This window comes from Vanessa cardui, chromosome 22, assembly GCF_905220365.1.
Source record: "Vanessa cardui chromosome 22, ilVanCard2.1, whole genome shotgun sequence".
In the NCBI taxonomy this organism is placed as follows: Eukaryota; Metazoa; Arthropoda; class Insecta; order Lepidoptera; family Nymphalidae; genus Vanessa; species Vanessa cardui.
In genome coordinates, this window is record NC_061144.1 from 2,233,280 (window position 1) to 2,254,033 (window position 20,754).

Genomic DNA, 20,754 nt, shown 5'->3' on the forward strand with positions numbered 1-20,754 from the left:
ATGTTATGTCCCTTGTGCCTGTAGTTATACTGGCTCACTCACCTTTCAAACCGGAACACAACAATACCGAGTACTGTTATTTGGCGGTAGAATAACTGATGAGTGGGTGGTATCTACCTAGACGGGCTTGCACAAAGCCCTACCACCAAGTAAAAATCTCTCTCAAAATTTATTAAAGTAGGATTTTACATGATATTTTTAATCGTCATTTTATGAAGATATATTAAACGTTATCACCGTTTCTGAATGTAGATTCTAATAAAAATAATCGGCATGAAACTCAGTAATTACTCTTTTCCGACATTTTAAGTATAAAGATATTGCGAAAAGGTCAACAAGTATTAGCTGCTCGCTTTTTTTATCATCCATATAATCTTGCGTTGAAAGGTATGGAATTAGTTATTTATTGCTTAAAAGACATTCTAAATCGTCGAGAGAGTCACTACAGGCACGTTGGATTAATTATCTTGGTTACTTAGGTTTTCGGCGCATTGATGATATTAGGAATGGTCTATGCGAATTAGGTGGTGCATTTGTAAATCTGCCTATCGCTTCAAATAAAATCTGTAATTAAATTCTGGCCTCTTTTCTCAAGACTCTCCTAGAATTACCGTTTCGTAATGTTATTGAAGACACCAGGGACCATAACAGAGGCTGCTGGATCATGGAATATGTAAGACGTTTTGTCATCTCTTATGAAATTAAACTTAAAAAAAAAACGGACAGGTTCCGATCTAGACGAGCACATAATCTTTAATTTGATAATATACTATCAAATGAAATTAAATCAAAATATATTATAGTCAAATAGGACTTTGACATTTTACAGAACTACGAGTGACTACTGAGTTTCTAGTCGGTAAAATTTGGCTGAACCTATATTCCAGAATCGGCGGTTGCTTCACTTAAAATAGTTTCTGAAATGACGATTCAAAAGTTGTTAAAGTCTTCCTGAATAAATTTTATTTTGATTTCTTATTTATATTAAAAGTAAAGCTACGACTAATCTATTTAGTTTTAATGTATTACTTAAAAATATCATACTATAATATATTCTTGATACAACAATTATATTTACAAGTGTGTGTGTACGTGGGTACTTAACAAGCGTATTATCATGTGAACAAACACTTTCCCACTTAATAAGCGGAGTCTATGTAAACTGTACCTCGATATAAGATTCCGGACACGAAATTCATGTCACTGTGGTATTGAACAAGAATGTTCGCCGGTTTATCGATAATTCAGTCACGCGCCCATCACTACCAGCCTACGTCTGCCTCTCCGTCTATAGCTGATTTTATTACCCATCAATCGATTTTGAACCTTATTCCTCAACGATAGGGCGTTTTAGTTTTTTTTTAATAATATCGTATCGTACGCTTTCTATCGCCCACTGTTGTATATTAAGTTTATTATTTGGTTTGTTGAAAGTAGAAGCCGACAATGCAATAACATTGAAATTCTACTATCTTTAGTTTTAGTTAAATATACACATACAGTTATTCAGATTCTAACACGTCTTGGATTTCAAACTTGGGAACTACTATATGGAGACCTAACGCTAAAATAATTTTGGGTTACCGTTAACATTATTGAGTGTTGGAATATTTATGAGGAATAACAATTTAGCAAGACGTGTTATAAAATAGTAGTCGTAACTAGTAGTCGTAGTTCGCCCGCGTTTTAGGGTGTTGGTTGTCATGTGTCAGGCAAAAAAATAGACTATGTCCTTTCTTGGAGCTCAAGTTTGCTTCATACTCAATTTCATCAAATTCGGTTCAGCGTTTTAGTCGTCACATTTATAATATTAATTTTAGATATAAATGGAAAAGTAACTTTATCTGTTACCTCTTCTCACTTAAACCGCTGAAATGATCGTGATGAAGTTTGGTATGGTGATAGCTTGAGTCTCAGAGAAGGACATAGGTTACTTTTTTATTTACCCATCGTGGGTAAAATCTTGCGCAACGGTTTGCGTGCTATGGGTAATGTAATATACTCGTAAATAATTCTTACTACTTGGCGGCAGGGCTTTGTGCAAGCCCATCTGGGTAGGTACCACCCACTCATCAGTTATTCTTCCGCCAAATAACAGTACTCAGTATTGTTGTGTTCCGGTTTGAAGGGCGAGTGAGCCAGTGTAACTACAGGCACAAGGGACATAACATCTTAGTTCCCAAGGTTGTGGCACATTGACGATGTAAGGAATAGTTAATATATTTTACGCTTCATTGTCTATGGCTGATGGTGACCACTTACTATCAGGTGGCCAATATGCTCATCCGCCAATCTATACCATAAAAAACCCATTCTGTTTCGCTCGAGTAAATATAATACTAACCAGATGTACATTGTAGTTTCGTAATATTTTCTGCGACTACGAATGGAACAATTACTTCATAAAGAACTTTAGCAATAGTTCCATAACATAAGAAAGTTTACTCAAAACGTTCTATAAAAGAATGTTGTGAATTATTGTATATTGGTAGAAATTGCATCAAAATGTGCATAGTAGTTTTTAAAGAAGTTAAGCAGCAGTTGCAGAGTGTCTGATCCTCGTGATGGTATGTTTAACCTAAATAGATAGATAAATTTAACCATACATCTGTATGGGCCTTGTTTTGAACTGAAAATTTGTATTTATTTCGATATGTGTCCCGTTTTAGTACACTTACTTTATTGTGTGAAAATGCGTTTATTGCATTTTTTGGGATTCTGTAAGAATATATAATAAACTAGCGACCCGCCCCGGCTTCGCACGGGTGTAATACTAAATATACTACAGAATTTGTTCATGTACGACATCAAATTACATACTTCAAATCATTCAAAATTATCAGTGTTTCTTTACTATATTGTCCATGTATTTTAAATAAAAACCATCATCTCGAATCACGCTATCTATCAAAAAAGCCGCATCAAAATCCGTTGCGTAATTTTAAAGATCTAAGCATACATAGCGACAGACAGTGGTAAGCGACTTGGTTTTATACGATGTGATGATTCAAATCTCACCGTATAACACGATCGTGAAATATCAGATATTGATTGAGGTTAACTATAATAATTATGTAAAAGACTTACGGTGATTCGGGTAAGTCTCTTTTCAACATTTCATGAGATCCAAAATAAGGCGATATGCTTCAGTACAATTCCTAAATAGCAAGAAGCAGCAGAGTTTTCATATGGCACGTTTCGTAGGCACATTTGTGTTTATAATTTGTCTCGTGCTCGTCGAGGAAGGAATAAATCGTGAGCTAATCTGCACGTGCCTAATTTCACCGTTATCTGTGACATTTGTATCCGCATTGGAGCAGCTTGGTGAAGTAAACTCTAAACCACAAATGGGAGAGGAGGCCTTGTAGTAAGACATGCACGCGAGCATTTTAGTAATAAAGAAGTTTATATGGTAAATATAAATGGTAATTTATGTACTCAAGAATAATGTAGCTTTATAAATTAAATTGGTTCTTTAGTTCAGGGATTATCCCTGAGAAACAAAGATTTATTTACCTGTAGACCAAGTGATTATGGCATGGTGATGCTTAATGGCAAATGCAAATACCTGTAGTATTAAAACCTCACAAGTATAGGTTCGATAGTATCGATTATGTTCCATAGACCCATATATATACATATATTTGCGTAAAAATCTCTACAAATTTACATCAAATGGTACACTTAACCTTAGGAATATAATAGTAGGTGTTTGTAGGCACACATAATAATTCAGAAATTCTGAAATATAAATCGAACAGCGAATTTTATTCTAAATGATAAATAAGTATTTCCCTTAAACACTGGATCACCTGTACCCACAACCGCAAGCGCCCTTGAAACTCTTGTCAGTCACGATAATGTCAAAACTCATTTCATTTTCATACAAGCTAATGACTGGGATGTGATGAAATAATATTTTTGTACGAATAAAAAAAGGATAGTATCCGTCTCGATAAGGAATTACAAAGTTCTATAATTTTAATAGTTTTTAACAAAAGCTAATATAAATATCTGTCTCTGTAATTGTTAATTGTTGACAAGCTTACACAGACGTGCGTTTCACATTATCGGGATTATGAATTTGCTCTAGCTGCTTAATTATGACGCGTGCGGCGTCGCTTTTTTTATATTCTCAGATCATCATTCAGAATCTAAATATTCTTTATCCAAATAGGATTATAAAAGCACTGTTGAATCGTCATATATTATATTAGTAAAAAGATTCTGCAGAAAAGATCCAACAAGAATCTCTAGTAGTTATTCCTCTTCTAACAATCTATTCGAATAATATTATATCTTCTTCTTTACATAGTATAAACAGCTGTCTGTCCCTTTGTATGCTTATATCTTTAAAACTAAGCAACAGATTTTGATGTGGTTTTTTTAATAGATACAGTGATTCGAGAGCAAGGTTTTTGTATATACAACATGGATAATATAAATAATCAAATTCTGGAGTATATTTAGTATCGACATTGCAACCGCGTGAAGTCGGGGCGGGTCGCTAGTTGACCGAAAACAAAACTAATCACAGAAAACATAATATTTATCGTGCCTTTGTTCATTGCTTCGCGCTAATAGCATTAATGGTGTATATTGGATGAATTGATGACCCCCTACTTATTCAATTACATAACTTTTTTTTGCACGACGAGATGAATTGAGAGCTAAACGACTTTCTGAAGTGAATAATGACAGTGACAAGTGCTCATTTGCTGGTAAGCCATAATTCCGTAGTAACGGTTGAAAATAACTCGGCGCCGGTGGTCTAACGGCATTTATTAGGTTAGTTTTATGATGATTTGGGTCGATCCCTCCTGATTATGTTTGGATTGGTGGATTGCCTGTATTGATTCCTTTAAAAAAAAATGTATAAAAAAAAATATTTAAATTTCAAATTTCATGGTTCTATTTTGGTGGGTTCATAAGCTTTGACTTGAAAAGGCCTTAATTTATTTTTATTAAATTTAATATGAGCTTATTGGTAAATATCAAATGGTTTGTGGAATTTAATTTCATGGCTGTACTTTTATGTTTAATAATTATCATTATCGAACATCAAAGCGTAATATGTGTTTGAATGTGAAGTGACGATGGGAGACTTACATGTAGTTTAAGGGCCTACAGTTCGTGATATCTTGCTGAGCAGTGACATTAAGGGGGTAATTCTATTAAATTATATCGGTAATGATTTCCGATTCTTCCGATTCCAATTTCGACTATTCCTCACAAAAATAACCTAGGCTTTATTATATCGGTTTGGTTGTACTACCTGACGGTTTCTGTTTCGGTTGGACGATATGACGACCTCCGTGGTTGAGTATTGTGTACACCGGTTTTCATGGGTACGCCACTCCGAGGTCCCGGGTTCGATTTCCGGCCGAGTAGACGTAGAAAATTCATTAGTTATCTATGTTGTCTGGGTGTTTGTGGTACCGTCGTTGCTTCTGATTTTCCATAACATAAGTGCTTTAGCTACTTACATTGGGATCACAGTAATGTATGTGATGATGTCCAATATTTTTTTTATTTGTACTTGTTTATATCGGTTATTATATGATCCCGCTTGTATTCAGATCAAATTTTGATCAAACCGCAACTGGATCATTGTGTTTGATGTACAAGGCTGTACGGCAGCGATGTCGTTTCGATTCGATTGCGGTACTATATAAAAATCTATACGCTATAATAATATTATAAGTATGAAAGTACCTCCGTATGTCTGTTGCTCTTTCACGACCAAACCAATGAATCGAATGTGGTGAAATTTGTTATGAAGCAAACTTGAAGTCCAAGAAAGGATAAAGGCTTTTTTTGTCGTGTATGTCCTGCCTTGGCAAATGACAACCAACCCCCTATAACGGGCGAAGCCGCGGGCAACAACTGGTACTATATTATGTGATAATTTGTTGAAATTTCAGTAAAATTGGCGCCCTCATCACCAGTTACCTTTGTTCACGGGTATGTGAGCGATGCAAGTAATATAAATCTTTCTCCAATACTGTGACTGCCGTAAGGACAGGATATTCGGGATGTTTTGTTTCTCGCTATACAGGGTTATTTGTAAAACATTAACAACCTCGCAGGGCTAGATTGAGAACATCATAAACAACAACTTTTGTTTTATGACTTTTCATAACTCATTAATTTTTACTTTCATACAAAATTAAAAATATTAAAATTGATTTCTCTAATGTTAAAAACTCTATACGGCAATGAAAAAAAAAACAGTTAAAATAGTCTGATTTTAGCTCCACCCACAAAATGGGCGGAGTTAACACGCTTGACTTGACGTAATTAACGCTTTGATGCGCCGTCGCAGTCTTACGCTTTGATGTGCCCGCGCAACGTGCTCTTATTGCTAATTTCAGTTTACAGTCCGTTGATTTCAGTTAATAAGTTCACTATGCCATATTCCAATATCGAATATACTGAAATGGTTCGCATTTTAGCGAAATGCGATGACAACGTTTCAGAAGCATGTCGTCAATATGCGATTAAATTTCCAAATGTGCCTACTCCAAGCCGCGTGACAATGCTAGCTGCCACACAGCGATTACGCGATTACGGCCAATTCCGTTCTCCTTTAAGAGATAGTGGTCGTCCGCCAAGGCGCACAGTTCAAGAGGAAGAAGACATCATGGAGTTCTTCGAAGCCAATCCAGCAGCGAGCACCAACGATGCAGCCCGGCGGTTTAATGTATCGCAATACTTCGCATGGAGTGTTGTACACAATGAAGGGAAATATCCCTTTCACCTTCTTCGCGTCCAAGAATTAAACGAACCCGATAAACCCGCGCGAGTTGCGTTTTGTAACTGGGTGCTAAACGAGAGGCCAACTATTTTATGGACTGACGAAGCAACATTTGGCAGAGTCGGTTTGTTCAATTCTCGCAATGAGCATTTGTGGTGCCATGAAAATCCACACAAAACTAGACCACATCATTTTCAACACCGATTTAGCGTCAATGTGTGGGCAGGAATTGTAAATTCAACTTTACTAGGCCCTGTCTTTTTGGAGCGACTCAATGGAGAAACATACCTACGTTTCCTCACTGAAACACTACCAGATTTAGAGGAAGATATACCCCTCGCTGATTTACGTGTTATGTATTATCAACATGACGGAGCGCCAGCGCATAATGCTCGCGAAGTCCGGAATTTTTTAAATAACAATTTTCCTGGTCGTTGGATTGGGCGCGGCGGACCTCGTGCCTGGCCCGCTAGGTCGCCGGATATCACGCCATTAGATTTTTATTTATGGGGACACGTCAAAACATTGGTGTATAGTGGACGTGAAATCACAAGCCGTGAAATGTTAGTGGAGAAAATCACTTGGGCTTTCGACCAGGTTAAGTCAAACTCACAAGTGCTATCGAGAGTGAATGAACAATTAATTTTTAGGTGTGGATTATGTGTAGGTTGTGAAGGTGACTACATAGAACAATATGTGCGGAATACACACAGACATCCCCGGGATTTAACCCTTAGAGGTACAATAGAATAAAATTTAATTTAAAATAAGCATCATTGTATAGGTTCACCAATACATTAACATAATTTCATTGTATGTTTCACATTCCTAAGCAAATATAAAAGCAAGCAAGTCAGTATCAATTAAGCGTTCAAACAGACAAGTCATTCTCATTACCTAAACGCGATACTCACAAACTAGCTGGTCTCCATAAAACTATTAATTCTAAATGGTGTGTGGTTCCAAACCCATACTATCATTTTATTATGTTTTTGTTTTATTTTTAATTTGTTAAAACAAAATCAATGAGCTAAAACTTAAGTTTGTCTTTTAACTTGAGAAGAATCTTTATACCCAGATCCTAATTCCATCGTGAAATCAGTTTAACAGAGTTAAGATCATATTTTTTAAGTTAATTGTATAATTCATATTTGCATTTTTTTTTGTAAATGAGGCAGTCAGAATAATAAAAATATTGCCCTTAGGTTTTTTTGTATAAAGTTTGTTCATAATAAATTGTAAAAAAAAACAATTGAATGTAAAATTTAACAAGAATGTAATAATATTAAGCATAAAAATTAAAGCTTATTAAATTAAGGTCTGTTTTTTGTTTAAAAAAAAATTATTTCAGTTCTTAATTTATTATACAAAAATATTATTATAACAAATTAGATGAAGAAAGGAATAAAAGATATTGAGTCATATTAATACAGTTACTAAATACCATAGGGACATACAATACCAAGATTAATAAAAAACAAGGCCTTTTGTGTATAATAAAATAATTTTATTATTCTTATGATTGATGTTCAATTGAGATTTTCCTCTGAAAATTTGCAGGAAGGTTTGATAGTTTCCTGGTCTAGCTCGCTTGAGGTACCCAATCCCAGCTGGTCTGATCAGCTCTTTGCCAGCATGGTTGATATACAACTTTTGATAAGTTGTCTACCTGTAGAGATTATGAGACTTATTAAAGAACAGAAGTTTACTGGATAGAAAATACAATCCATTCTGAAATATGTATTGTGGAATTCATAAAACAAACATTTCATCAGAGGCGTTGGATTGAATTCTAATTGCAATATTAGCAATACCAAAAAGTTACATATGCAAAATAAAAATAGTTTTATTTAAATGAGGACTTTACTTTCACATTTTAAATCTAAGCAAATACATCTGCTGCTATTCAATTCCAAACTAAAAGAAAATAAATAGTTAAATTACATGCTTAATAATTTAGTTAATTTTTTTGTCTTATCAATTCAAAAATAACATTATTAATTTATGCTTCCTCTAAGAATTTAATTTTACTTTGTATTAGTAATGTAAACTTATTTTACTAAAAGAAAGGAATACCAATAACAACCATAGGAAATAACAATAAAGAAAGCTGTTGAGCACAAAGATGAGCTTTCTCTTCAATATTTTTGTCAAGAGAATAGAAATTGTATGACATTTATAAAATTTTAAATAGATTGGTTTATTTAAAATTGTTTAAGGGAGATCAACAAGGTCTTGTACACATCTGTACAGAGGTGCAAAGTAACAGACAACATTTAATCTTGTATCACAAAATACGCAAAATTTTACATAGGTAACTTAGGTATAAAGAATGAATTAAATTTTCCACACTTTAATATTAAAAAATATCCCAACAAAAGATTACATTAAAAAATGTAAAACATAGCAGAGAAATAAACATACTTACTATTTAATTTCCTTTTAATTGTCTTATGGTGGAAAGAACTAAACTTTCAATTTGCAATGGTCAGTAGCAATGTCGCAAAATAGTAGTCCAACTAAAAGTAAGTTGCAAAAACTGTTAAATCTAAAACTAATGATTCATAAAACAAACTCGTAAAACAAGACCGAAAAGTTGCAAAAAAATTGTAAACAAATACATAAATGTCACATTGCAGGGTTTAATTTTAATTTATCTTGATTGGATATAGGCAATGATACTAGACCATACAGCCTTGTCTTTACAGTAAGATTCTGATAGATGGATAGAAAAGATACCTACTATTTTGAAACTGAAAAATAATTTGTTTTGATAAAACTTATTTGTTTTTATTCTATTGTTGAATGTAAATTAATAACACTGACTCCTTTCTTCCCAAAAAAAAAATTTTAAAATGCACTTCTAATTCTTGGTTCTGGTAGCCGGAATTTCAAGTTGATGGCCTGTTTTTAATGTTTAATAGATTCGTGTGTCATATTACTTTATAGAAATAGTTAAATGTTGAATACATTAGTCATACACGTAAATTACGTACCTAGGCATCTAAACATGCCGTGTGCCTAAACAAAACGATTTAACCTTTTATCATTTTAATACGGTCAGTTTTATGCTTTGATAAGTAGGAGTATGAAGGCGTTGTGGTTTACCTATGTACCTACATAATGAGTCACGATTAATATTATTACGGCTTTTGATGGATAGGCCGGCCAGATCAAATGTTGACAAGTTTTTAATTTATTGTGATTATCGGATTTTAGTTATTGTTCGATTAAATAACTCATTAGTTTACCTTGAATAAGATAAATTAAAGTAAAGTAATAGTAGTACAAGCAGTTTTACTAAAAAAAAGATTAGGTATTGATAATAATCATATTGTCTTTTGTTCATAAATAATTAAATAGGTACCTTATTTTAACTTAGATTGTTAAAATTGAGAAATATTTATTTTCTTGTTCGTAATTAACTTTCATTTAGCTTTATAGCTTTTTTTAAACGACTTAAAATTGCGGTTTTTAATTTGTCGGGACTTTTTTATGTAGGTAGGTATGTTACGGAATCTCAAAGACGGTTTGACCGATTATGAAAATTCTTTTTTATTTCAAAGTATACTTAACAGTCGGTCTCATTATCAGGAGTCGAGGATCCTATTATCAGATAGGATCCGGGAGATTAGGTACATAGTTTAAGAAAAGGTATAAAATAATAATTAACTTTACTACGTTATACGAATACCAAATAACTAAATAATCTTTTGCAAATTAATTAGTCAAGTGTTTAAATTGGAACATGAGACTGAACATCACTTTTTGCTCGGCACTTCAGAGTAAAAATTTCCGGGAATCCTAATTCCGGACGTAAACATAAAATACAAACATTCACACTATGATAAACATTCGTCATCGTAGCCACGAGAGGAACAAAATCTGTTACATCCTGCAAACATTTGCGCGTCGCTGTGTCAGTTAAACTGATAATACGAAGACGTATAGCGAAGCGTGTGGGCGGCGCGAAACCCTTCTACGCGCTTTCCGAAAACCGCTGGCCAATAGCGAGCCAGTCACGTGATTACGTTGAGGGTTTTTACTATTATTATTAAATATGAATGACGCAACACGGAAGGATATTGAAATGTTAGAGAGTGCAACAAAAACTTGGAAATGTTTTTTTGGAAAAAATATTTAGTTTTGTTCAAGGTCATAAAACAAAAGTTGTTATTTATGATGTTCTTAATCTAGCCCTGCGAGGTTGTTAATGTTTTACAAATAACCCTGTATATACCTATAACACTATTCCACTTAAATAATTTTTGAGAGAGCCATTGTAACTACAGGCACAAGGGACGTAACATCTTAGTTCCCAAGGTTGGTGGCACATTGACGATGTAAGGAATAGTTAATATTTCTTACGGAGTCATTGTCTATGGGCGATGGTGACCACTTGCCATCAGATGGCCCAAATGCTCGTCCGCCAACCTATACCATAAAAAAAAAACACCCACTTTCTTTCAAAGTTCCGACCCAACTACAGCTTCGATGACATTCAAAACGCCATTATTTCGCAAGACCATAGTGAATAGATTATTCAAGCTCTCGACCGAAATCAAAATTTTGCTTATTTTGATTTGTCCTTTTGTAGATGGGCCCAGTTTTCTGTTTGGGTGACTACTGTCATACTACTACCACCAATAATAGCAGTAATATAATACGTATACAAATCATTAAAATAATTATCGGCGTTGGAGTAGGACAGAAAAGCAGAAAAAAGGACAAAAAATAAAGCAAAACAACTACTGCTGCGGTGGATAGCGTTACATTTATGAGCATATGTTCGGAGTACCCTTGAATTTGAACCAAAAGCTGAAAACTGATATGATTTCCTTTTAAAAGAGAATCTGTCCTTGTGTTCTAAGATTGTATTGGATTTAATAAGTTTATTGGCATGTCGTCGTGTTTTAATTTAGTTCATGAAATTATTCCAAAGTGATGATGGCATGTGTAATTGATATGTGTTTATGTGACATCGTACGCGAATCTGATTAAATACAATTGTTGAGGAATTCTTGTATAAGGTTGTGAATTATTTTGTTTACAGCTCCAATCATTTGATAATATGTTTGATGATGGGCAAATGACAAGTGTTCCAAAATGATTCAGATATTCTGTCCCTTGTGGCTGTAGTTACACTGTTTTATTCACCATATTCTTACATAGTTGTATTTTTAAATGTTGAAAAAGATTACCTACTGATTTTTTGCCAATTCTTCGCGGTAGATCTACTTTCCGAATCGCTAGTAGTAGTTATTCATCATATAAGCAAATTTGTTCAAAGGATTTTATCTATAGAAGTGACTGTTGTTCCAAGGAGAACTCATCGGTTCCATTCCAACTGCCTCACTCACCTTTCAAACCGAACATAACAATTCAAGTATTACTGTTTGTCGGTAGGATATGTGATGAGTGCGTCGTATCTACCAAGTATCATCTCAAAGTCTTACGACGAAGAAATTCAATTATCATATAACCTGACGGTTTACAGTACATAACAGTGCTTAAAGGAGGACCTTATAAGCACTGTTAAATCGTCGGGTTTTGTTGAATTAGCAATATAAAATATAGTGATTGTCGTTTGTTCGAATTCAAGAACACATTATTCCATTTTTAAATTCCTATTTAAAAACGGGATATTTCATTCCATTTCTATTTTTAAATTCCTATTTAAAAATGGAATATTGTGTTCTTGAATTCGATCAAACGACAATCACTATATTTATATTGCTAAACCAACAAAGAATACGACAATAGATTTTGAATCATATTATGAACGTACGAAGGCTTTTAGAATTGATGCCAATTATTTGCGTAATACCTTTAGTTGTGCTACTCTATAAATTATAATAATTATATTGGATACTCCGAAGTCTATCACAGATGCAATTAGAAAGCAAATTGACTGTAAAATAAGTTAATTGCCATGTGTAAAGGAAATCTATAGGCTTAGGTTCAGACAAAAATAAATGATTGATAAAAAAAAACGATTTCAAAATTTTAAACAGCTAGTAAATTAAAATTATATAAATTATCTAAGAAATTACTCAACCGATTTTATTTATTATTAACATTAAGTCCTTAAATATATACAAATATGTAATATGTTAATAATAGTTTCTGCATAAATCGTGACCGCGTGGAAGGAACGGCGGCAAGAATGCTACCAGCGTTTGCCATTATATCACTATTTCGATCCTCTGGGCAAAAAACGAACCAGCCCTTGTTACCACTGGCTAGGTAATACTTTTAAAGAAGCTTTTTAGCACTAGTAAGTACTCCCAACTGTTTCAAGAATGTGTTATACAAGATATTCGGAATATTGATGCCTTTCCGTAAAAGTAAAAAAAAGTAAAGTAACAGCCTGTAAATTTCCCACTGGGCTAAGGTCTACTCTCCCATTAAGGAAAGGGTTTGGAACATATTCCACCACGCTAGTAGTGCTTGCCTGACTTTGAACCCGAAATCATCGGTTAAGATGCACGCGTTCCAACCACTGGGGCCATCTCAGCTCTCAGCTCTAAGATGACGAGAATCTTCGCATATTTCATATATTCTTTGAACCGTTTTGTAATTGTTCGATTTTTTCATTCCCCTTATTCTGTAATTGGCTTATTGCCGGCACATTTCGTCGCGATCTCCCTTTAAATTAGATTTTTCCTCGTAACTTCGCCGAGGTAATCTTACGTAACGAATTTTGTTAGCAATTTAGCTACACTGATGATTGTTAAATTGAAATCACTGGTTGCTTCTTCGGTACCTTTGAATAATGTACTTATTTAACAAAATCTGACATTGTTTTGACGCGATATTAGTCGAGAGCTTGAATAATATATGATACTACTTTACTTGGTCGTAGGGCTTTGTGCAAGCCCGCCTGGGTAGGTAACACCCACTCATCAGTTATTCTACCACCAAATAACAGTACCCAGTATTGTTGTGTTCCGGTTTGAAGGGTGAGTGAGCCAGTGTCACAGGCACAAGGGACATAACATATTAGTTCCCAATGTTGGTGGCACATTGACGATGGAAGGAATAGTTAATATTTCTTACAGCGTCATTGTCTGTAGGTTATGGTGACCACTTACCATCAGGCGGCCCATATGCTCGTCCGCCAACCTAAACAAAAGGTAAAACTAAAGTGGATATAAGCAGTGTAGTGAAATAGTGTTGTATTATAAATAAATATAAATAGGTGACATCGATGGCTGAGCGATACAATTCTCCTTTTCTGTGTTCGGTGGTACGAGGTTCATCACGATGAATTAAAATAACACGTGGTATAGTAACAAAAGTTTTATTACGGATTTACAACTTTGTTCTTAAGTAGGTAAACCGACAGTTTCGCCTCGGAGGTGTGGGCTGATTAGTTACTCAAAGGCAAGTGTCGTTATCCAGTCCCCATACTCTCCAACACGACTCTGTCCACGTGACTTTAACATTCCATGACGTCACCGCATTAACCCAACAACAACAATCAACAACAACAGCCTGTAAATTCCCACTGCTGGGCTAAAGGCCTCCTCTCCCTTTGAGGAGAAGGTTTGGAACATATTCCACAACGCTGTTCCAATGTGGGTTGGTGGAATGCACATGTGGCAGAATTTCTATGAAATTTGTCAAATACGAGATAAATTATAAAGACATATTAAGCACATGAAACAGCGGTGCTTGCCTGGGTTTGAACCCGCAATCATCGGTTAAGATGCACGCGTTCTAACTACTGGGCCATCTCGACGCGTTAACCCGCTACTATAATAATCAAATAAGTTTCTTTTAATCAAAATAATTGGGTTTCAACGACATTTATTTCACTGAAAACTGTTCGTAGTGCACACAGCTGAGATATTAGCGAATCGCGTGGCGAATATACATCGAAGGATTGTGTATCTTTATTATTTCTTGGATAGGATTGGTCTAAAGGAATACTTACTTAAATAAAAGCAAAGTATTACGTTGATCTCTTATACGCTTTTATTTAATCAAAATATCACCCACCCATCGCATATTGTACAATTAGCAATACTTGGTACTGAAGGGTGAGTTCTTAATTGTAACCACAGATAATAGTAAATCCATCGTTGGTTACCCATCATTGGTATGTAATAGATGTTTGATATTCTTAAGTCCTCCTCTTCCATTAAGAAGAGGGTTACGACATATTCCACCACGATGTTCCAATACGGGTGGAATGCACATGTGGCAGAATTTAGATGAAATTAGACATATGCAGGTTTCCTCACGATGTTTTCCTTCACGAGCACGAGATGAATTATAAACATTGATATTACTAACAGTGCTAATGTCTATCTTTGGTGTAGTCCACTCAACATGATTTACCAGAATTTCATTATATAAACCTGGCCATATCAAACCGCAAAGAAATTTTACATTTAGCTATGGTATTATAAAACGTTTATGTACCGTAATAAACTGTTAAATCGACCGCACATAAACTAACGTCAACAGAATACATCAAATGTATACAATTTGTAATGTAAATATACAAACTTTGATATTCGAAACCGTCAAGTAAATATATATAGGCAAATCTGTTCAACGTCATTCAATTTTCGTATCTAAATACAAGCCAGTTCCAGTAGGTACCATCTCTACCATTAAGCCGTCAAATGTTTTACGACTATACTCATAAGCTGTAGCCTGTAGGTACCCCGGTAAACTGTTTAATTCGAAGAAAGACTAAAACAATTTACTGATTAACGTATATATGTGATTTGCTAATAACTGCTATAATAAGCTCTACAAATAGTTCTTAATTATGATTATAATTATTTATAGTAAAATGATGATTCAAAAGTGTTTGTATACCTGAATGAGGTATGTTTTGCTTTTTGCAAACCCGTCTGGATAGGTACCAGTCACTCATCAGATATTCTATATGAACTCCAAAGGTTTGTTAGCGCATTGGCGATAAGGTGGTTGATAGTGCTTTGGGCGGTGGTGACCACTTAGCATCAGGTGGCTTGTTTTCCGGTCTTCCTACAACAAACAACAACAACAACAGCCTGTAAATTCCCACTGCTGGGCTAAAGGCCTCCTCTCCCTTTGAGGAGAAGGTTTGGAACATATTCCACCACGCTGTTCCAATGCGGGTTGGTGGAATACACATGTGGCAGAATTTCTATGAAATTTGTCACATGCAGGTTTCCTCACGATTTTTTCCCTTACCGCTGAGCACGAGATGTATTATAAAGACAAATTAAGGACATGAATCAGCAGTGCTTGCCTGGGTTTGTACCCGTAATCATCGGTTAAGATGCACGCGTTCTAACCTCTGGGCCATCTCGACTCACCGGTCACACTCACCGGTCTGTCTACCAATTAATTATTGATGCTGATGGGATGGGATACTGTATACCTCGATTCAAAGGAGAAAAGCAACTAGCAATCCTGCCACCATTAAACGCTGCTATGACTGGTATATTACATTATAATATTTCTTTTTTTTTATATCAACATATTGAAGTCCTCAGTACATTTTACCATAAAGTTGATTTAACAACGTGATATAAATCAACGAAGGAGATCGCGGGCAATAAAAAATAAATAAAAAACAATTACTGATACAAAATTTCAATCACGCTTCGATTGATGACCTGTTTATTGATACTTCAGTTTATTTCTTAGGGATATGGTATTGATTTATTCCAAATAAATTTGAATTTTATTTTGTATATATTGAAGTTTATTTTTGTTAAGCAAATGTATCTAATGTTGGTTACTTCAGTGCGTTGGCAATGTACGGGGTTGACCTATACAAAGTGAGTTCATTGCTATGTAATTCGTGCCAAGGGCCAGACTCGTCTACCAACCCTACGTATATAAGTTTAAATATTAACACGTTTCTTTCTTGAGATAGAATATATGTATACCTCTCTCTCTCTTTAAGTTGAGCAAGTTATAATGTTTATTCGGATTATCTTAATATTTATGAAAAGGTTAAATAAAATAGCTTATCGTTTTCAATTTTAATGTAAGATTTGTTTTATTTCATAGTGCACAAACTTTCCAGCGTAATCTCTGGTCTTTTAAAAGATAACATCTATTGCAGGGATTGAGAGAGCAATATGAGTCTCCTTAACTCGGCTAAAGCAACAGGTCTAGACCAAAAATATTGAAATTGAACTCGTATTATGACATAGTTGTCATGACATCTGAGATGAGGCAAAGTACAGAAGAAATGATGGTGCGTAAGTGTGTGAAGATATCAATTGGAGCGAATCAAGGCGAAAGACCAAGAGTCTATAACCTTCGGTCTACATTTTATTTTCAATTTTCAAAATTGAAACGAGATTTAAACCCAGGATTTCAGGTTTTGCAGACTGTTGACCGAAATATACGTTGAAGCTATATCCGACTATATAACTTAAAATTATTATAATTTTGAAGCAAGACTTTGTTTCTTTATTAAAATTTAAGTTAGTTTTAATTTCAGTCAGAATATTTAAAGCTACAGTTTCGAAATGTTAATTGGTATACAAAAGCAATGACGCGTGTACAATCAGCGTCGGTTTAAAAATAGAAATAAAATGGGGGTGATATAGAAGAAGCATCGAGTCGAGATGGCCCAGTGGTTGGAACGCGTGCATCTAAACCGATGATTGCGGGTTCAAACCCAGGCAAGTACCTCTGATTCATGTGCTTAATTTGTCTTTATATTTCGTCTCGTGCTCAGCGATGAAGGAAAACATCGTAAGGAAACCTGCATGTGACAAATTTCATAAAAATTCTGACACATGTGTATTCCGCCAACCCGCATTGGAACAGCGTGGTGGAATATGTTCCAAAACCTTCTCCTCAAGAGGAGGCCTAAAGGCCAAAGTATGTAATGTAGCCTGCCTGGAAGTCAACAGGTATTAATTGCAAGCTTTTTTATCGTCTACAAAATCTTGTATCGGATAATATGCCCTTTTTACCAATGTATTTTTTATAAACGATTTGAATTTACGGAACGGCAAAGTTAAAAATGTCTGGTTAAATATAGTTTAACGTTTTGTCTACAAAAAATTTATGGTGTTAATTACTGGCTACCGAGCAACAATCCAGAATATGTTTTTTTTTTTTAATTACAGGAATAAAAACAAACGTTTACATAAAACGTCAAATTATTTAACGTGTACTTATTGCAATTATAATTTTAAAAGTTTGTACATATCGCGAATTTAATTATAAGTTATATTAACAAGTAGTTGTGGACTCCGACTTTGCTCGCGTTTTGAGGATTGCTCGTCAGATATAAGGCATAAATACAGAGTTACTTACGCATTTAAAAATATAGTATAGAGGCGCGCTTGGAAAGTTACATTTCAAAAAGAAATCGGACGTTTATATATGGACGTTTTGGCATAATGATTATATACGACTAATTACAACACAACTAGATTGGGCAAAGTTATAAGTAACTATATTCAATTACAAAGGTGGACCGTACAGCTTTACAACGATGTTCTTAAGTACAGTAGTACAGTAACAGCTTGTGAATTTCTTGTGAAAAAGCATTTTAACGTGTGCCTTAATTATTTATGGAGAATTTTTACGTGTTATTTATATAATAGAAATGCCAAAGGAACTCAACATTAGTAAGAGTAGTAGTAAATAATAATACTCGTGATTTGTACGGTGTAAAGTTGGACTTGTTTATAATTTGTGAAGTTTATAGCCCTTGGGAGGTAATGTAGAGGGTGTGGGCCGTATGCGTTGCGTGTTACGACGTTATCGAGGTCACGTGAGATAATACGTTATTCTTATGGTGTCACGTTTAGGAAAAAATGACACTTATTGACGACTACACACATTTGGGTTTTTGAATTTTCTATTACGACGATTTATTGTGTAATGATTTGTATTAATTATTTTTATTCATAAATGCTTTTTCTGATACTTAGTGTATAATTGTAAGTTCATATGTTGATGTCTGATAAGCGGAAAATTTCCGGTTCTGATTCAATATTTGACTTACTCTAACATATATTGTAAGTTCAAAAATACCTTTTAATAGAAATCGATGTAAGTTGCATCAGCAATAGAGCGCACCTCGCCGGCATTTATGTTAGAAATATCAGTATTTGTCAGTAGTTATTATTCACGGGAAACATTATTAGTTATTATCAGTCAACTGCAGCCTTGTGAGGGAACAAAACCTCTCATTTATTCATCAAAACAATTCTCAAAATAAGGTTTTAAATGAAATCAATAATTAATATAATTTTATTTTTAATTGGTGTAGCTCGATATTTCGACATTATCTACGAATGTATTGTTCACGAGACTGAACTTTGAGGGTAGATTATGACGGCATTAGAAAGTGTCCATATCGGACTACCTCCTTTCTCGTACTTTTGCTACACTGGTTACCATTACTATTGTCACTTTCACCCCTAATATTTTCACTTTTTTATTTGTTTTATTGAGTTTACGTGCATTCGATACTCGATCCCATGTTTTACAGACGAAAGTCGAATCGATTCGCGAATTTTTAATATTATTGTTGAAATATCGTGCCAGTTACTGGCTCACTCACCCCTTCAAACCGTTACAAGACACTGCTAAATAGTTACGTTTGTTTTTTGTTACAGAACAGCGCGCCGATGTGGGAGGAGTTCATTTCAAAGGCGACCAAACTTCATTCTGCCCTCAAGTATGTATACACTGATAATATTATAACTTGTCTTCAGTAACATTTGTATTGAAACCTATTAATGGATTTATAATTATGACGACCTCCGTGGTCGAGTGGTGTCGACACCGGTTTTCATGGGTACGCTACTCCGAGGTCCCGGGTTCGATTCCCGGCCGAGTCAATGTAGATTATCATTAGTTTTCTATGTTGTCTTGGGTCTGGGTGTTTGTGGTACCGTCGTTACTTCTGATTTTCCATAACACAAGTGCTTTAGCTACTTACATTGGGATCAGAGTAATGTATGTGATGATATCTCATATTTATTTATTTATTTATTTAATTTTAGTCGCATTACTACAGTTGTAAGAATGTGTACATCATGTACATACATCTTAACCGATGATTGCGGCTTCAAACCCAGGCAAGCACCACCGAATTTTCGTGTGTTTAATTTGTGTTCATAATTCATCTCGAGCTCGGTGGTGAAGGAAAACATCGTGAGTGAATCTGCATGTGTCTAATTTCAACGAAATTGTGTCATATGTGAATCCATCGACCCATTTTGGAGTAGCATGGTGGACTATTCTTACCTACTCCTCAAAGTAGAAGAAATTTACAGGCTGTTACTGTACTGTATGCTTCGAGTATAAAAATAAAATGAAACCATTAAAATGAAAATTAATTCATTAGTGTTCCTCAATGTGTTTTTGCTATATTATTTCCAGCGGCGCATAAGCTTTAAAGGGATTACCATGAAATGCTTTCATTTTATTAAATTCAACAGAACACGATTGATTTAATGAATATTATGTATTCGAATAGTAAATGTCCGTTATATAAAATTCTATTTTTAATTTTTATAATAATAACGTTATATTTTTTGTTCCTTATCAGATCGGCGCTGGTGGCGATAGCTGCATTTCTCGATGCTTTTCAAAAAATTGCCGATGCAGCCACAAACGCAAGGGGTAAGCATGAATTAATACATTTCAAATTTATCCATATTAATTATATAACACCTAGCATTGTTATTATTCTAGAAAATGCTTTGTGTTGTGATATACACAATCAATTGTTTTTTTTAGATGTTTCTTGTTACGTATTCTTGTCCATATTTGTATAATCAATGATTTTTTTTTTATGATAATCGAATTTGTCGTAGAGTTCATTGACCCGATCTACATATTAGCAGACTTTATTTTTCTTATATATTAATAGCATAAGGTGTGCAGATAATTAAACATGATTCTTGATTGTAATTTATTAAATTGTTACGATTTAATAAATAATTAATAAATAGAGAGCGGAATAAATTGACTGGCCGGTTATAGAGAACTAATGTATTTGACAT

General features: G+C 34.4%; 1 protein-coding gene across 4 annotated transcripts in view; it reads left to right on the forward strand.

The window, feature by feature from the left end:
* Positions 1-20,754, forward strand: part of LOC124539261 (flocculation protein FLO11) — a 218,334-nt gene that overhangs the window by 71,526 nt on the left and 126,054 nt on the right. For all 4 annotated transcript variants that reach the window (XM_047116583.1, XM_047116581.1, XM_047116582.1 and 1 more), the window contains exons 2-3: positions 19,360-19,421; positions 20,298-20,371. In XM_047116583.1, coding sequence (XP_046972539.1) covers positions 19,360-19,421; positions 20,298-20,371 — 136 coding nt within the window. The remainder of the gene's footprint in view (positions 1-19,359; positions 19,422-20,297; positions 20,372-20,754) is intronic.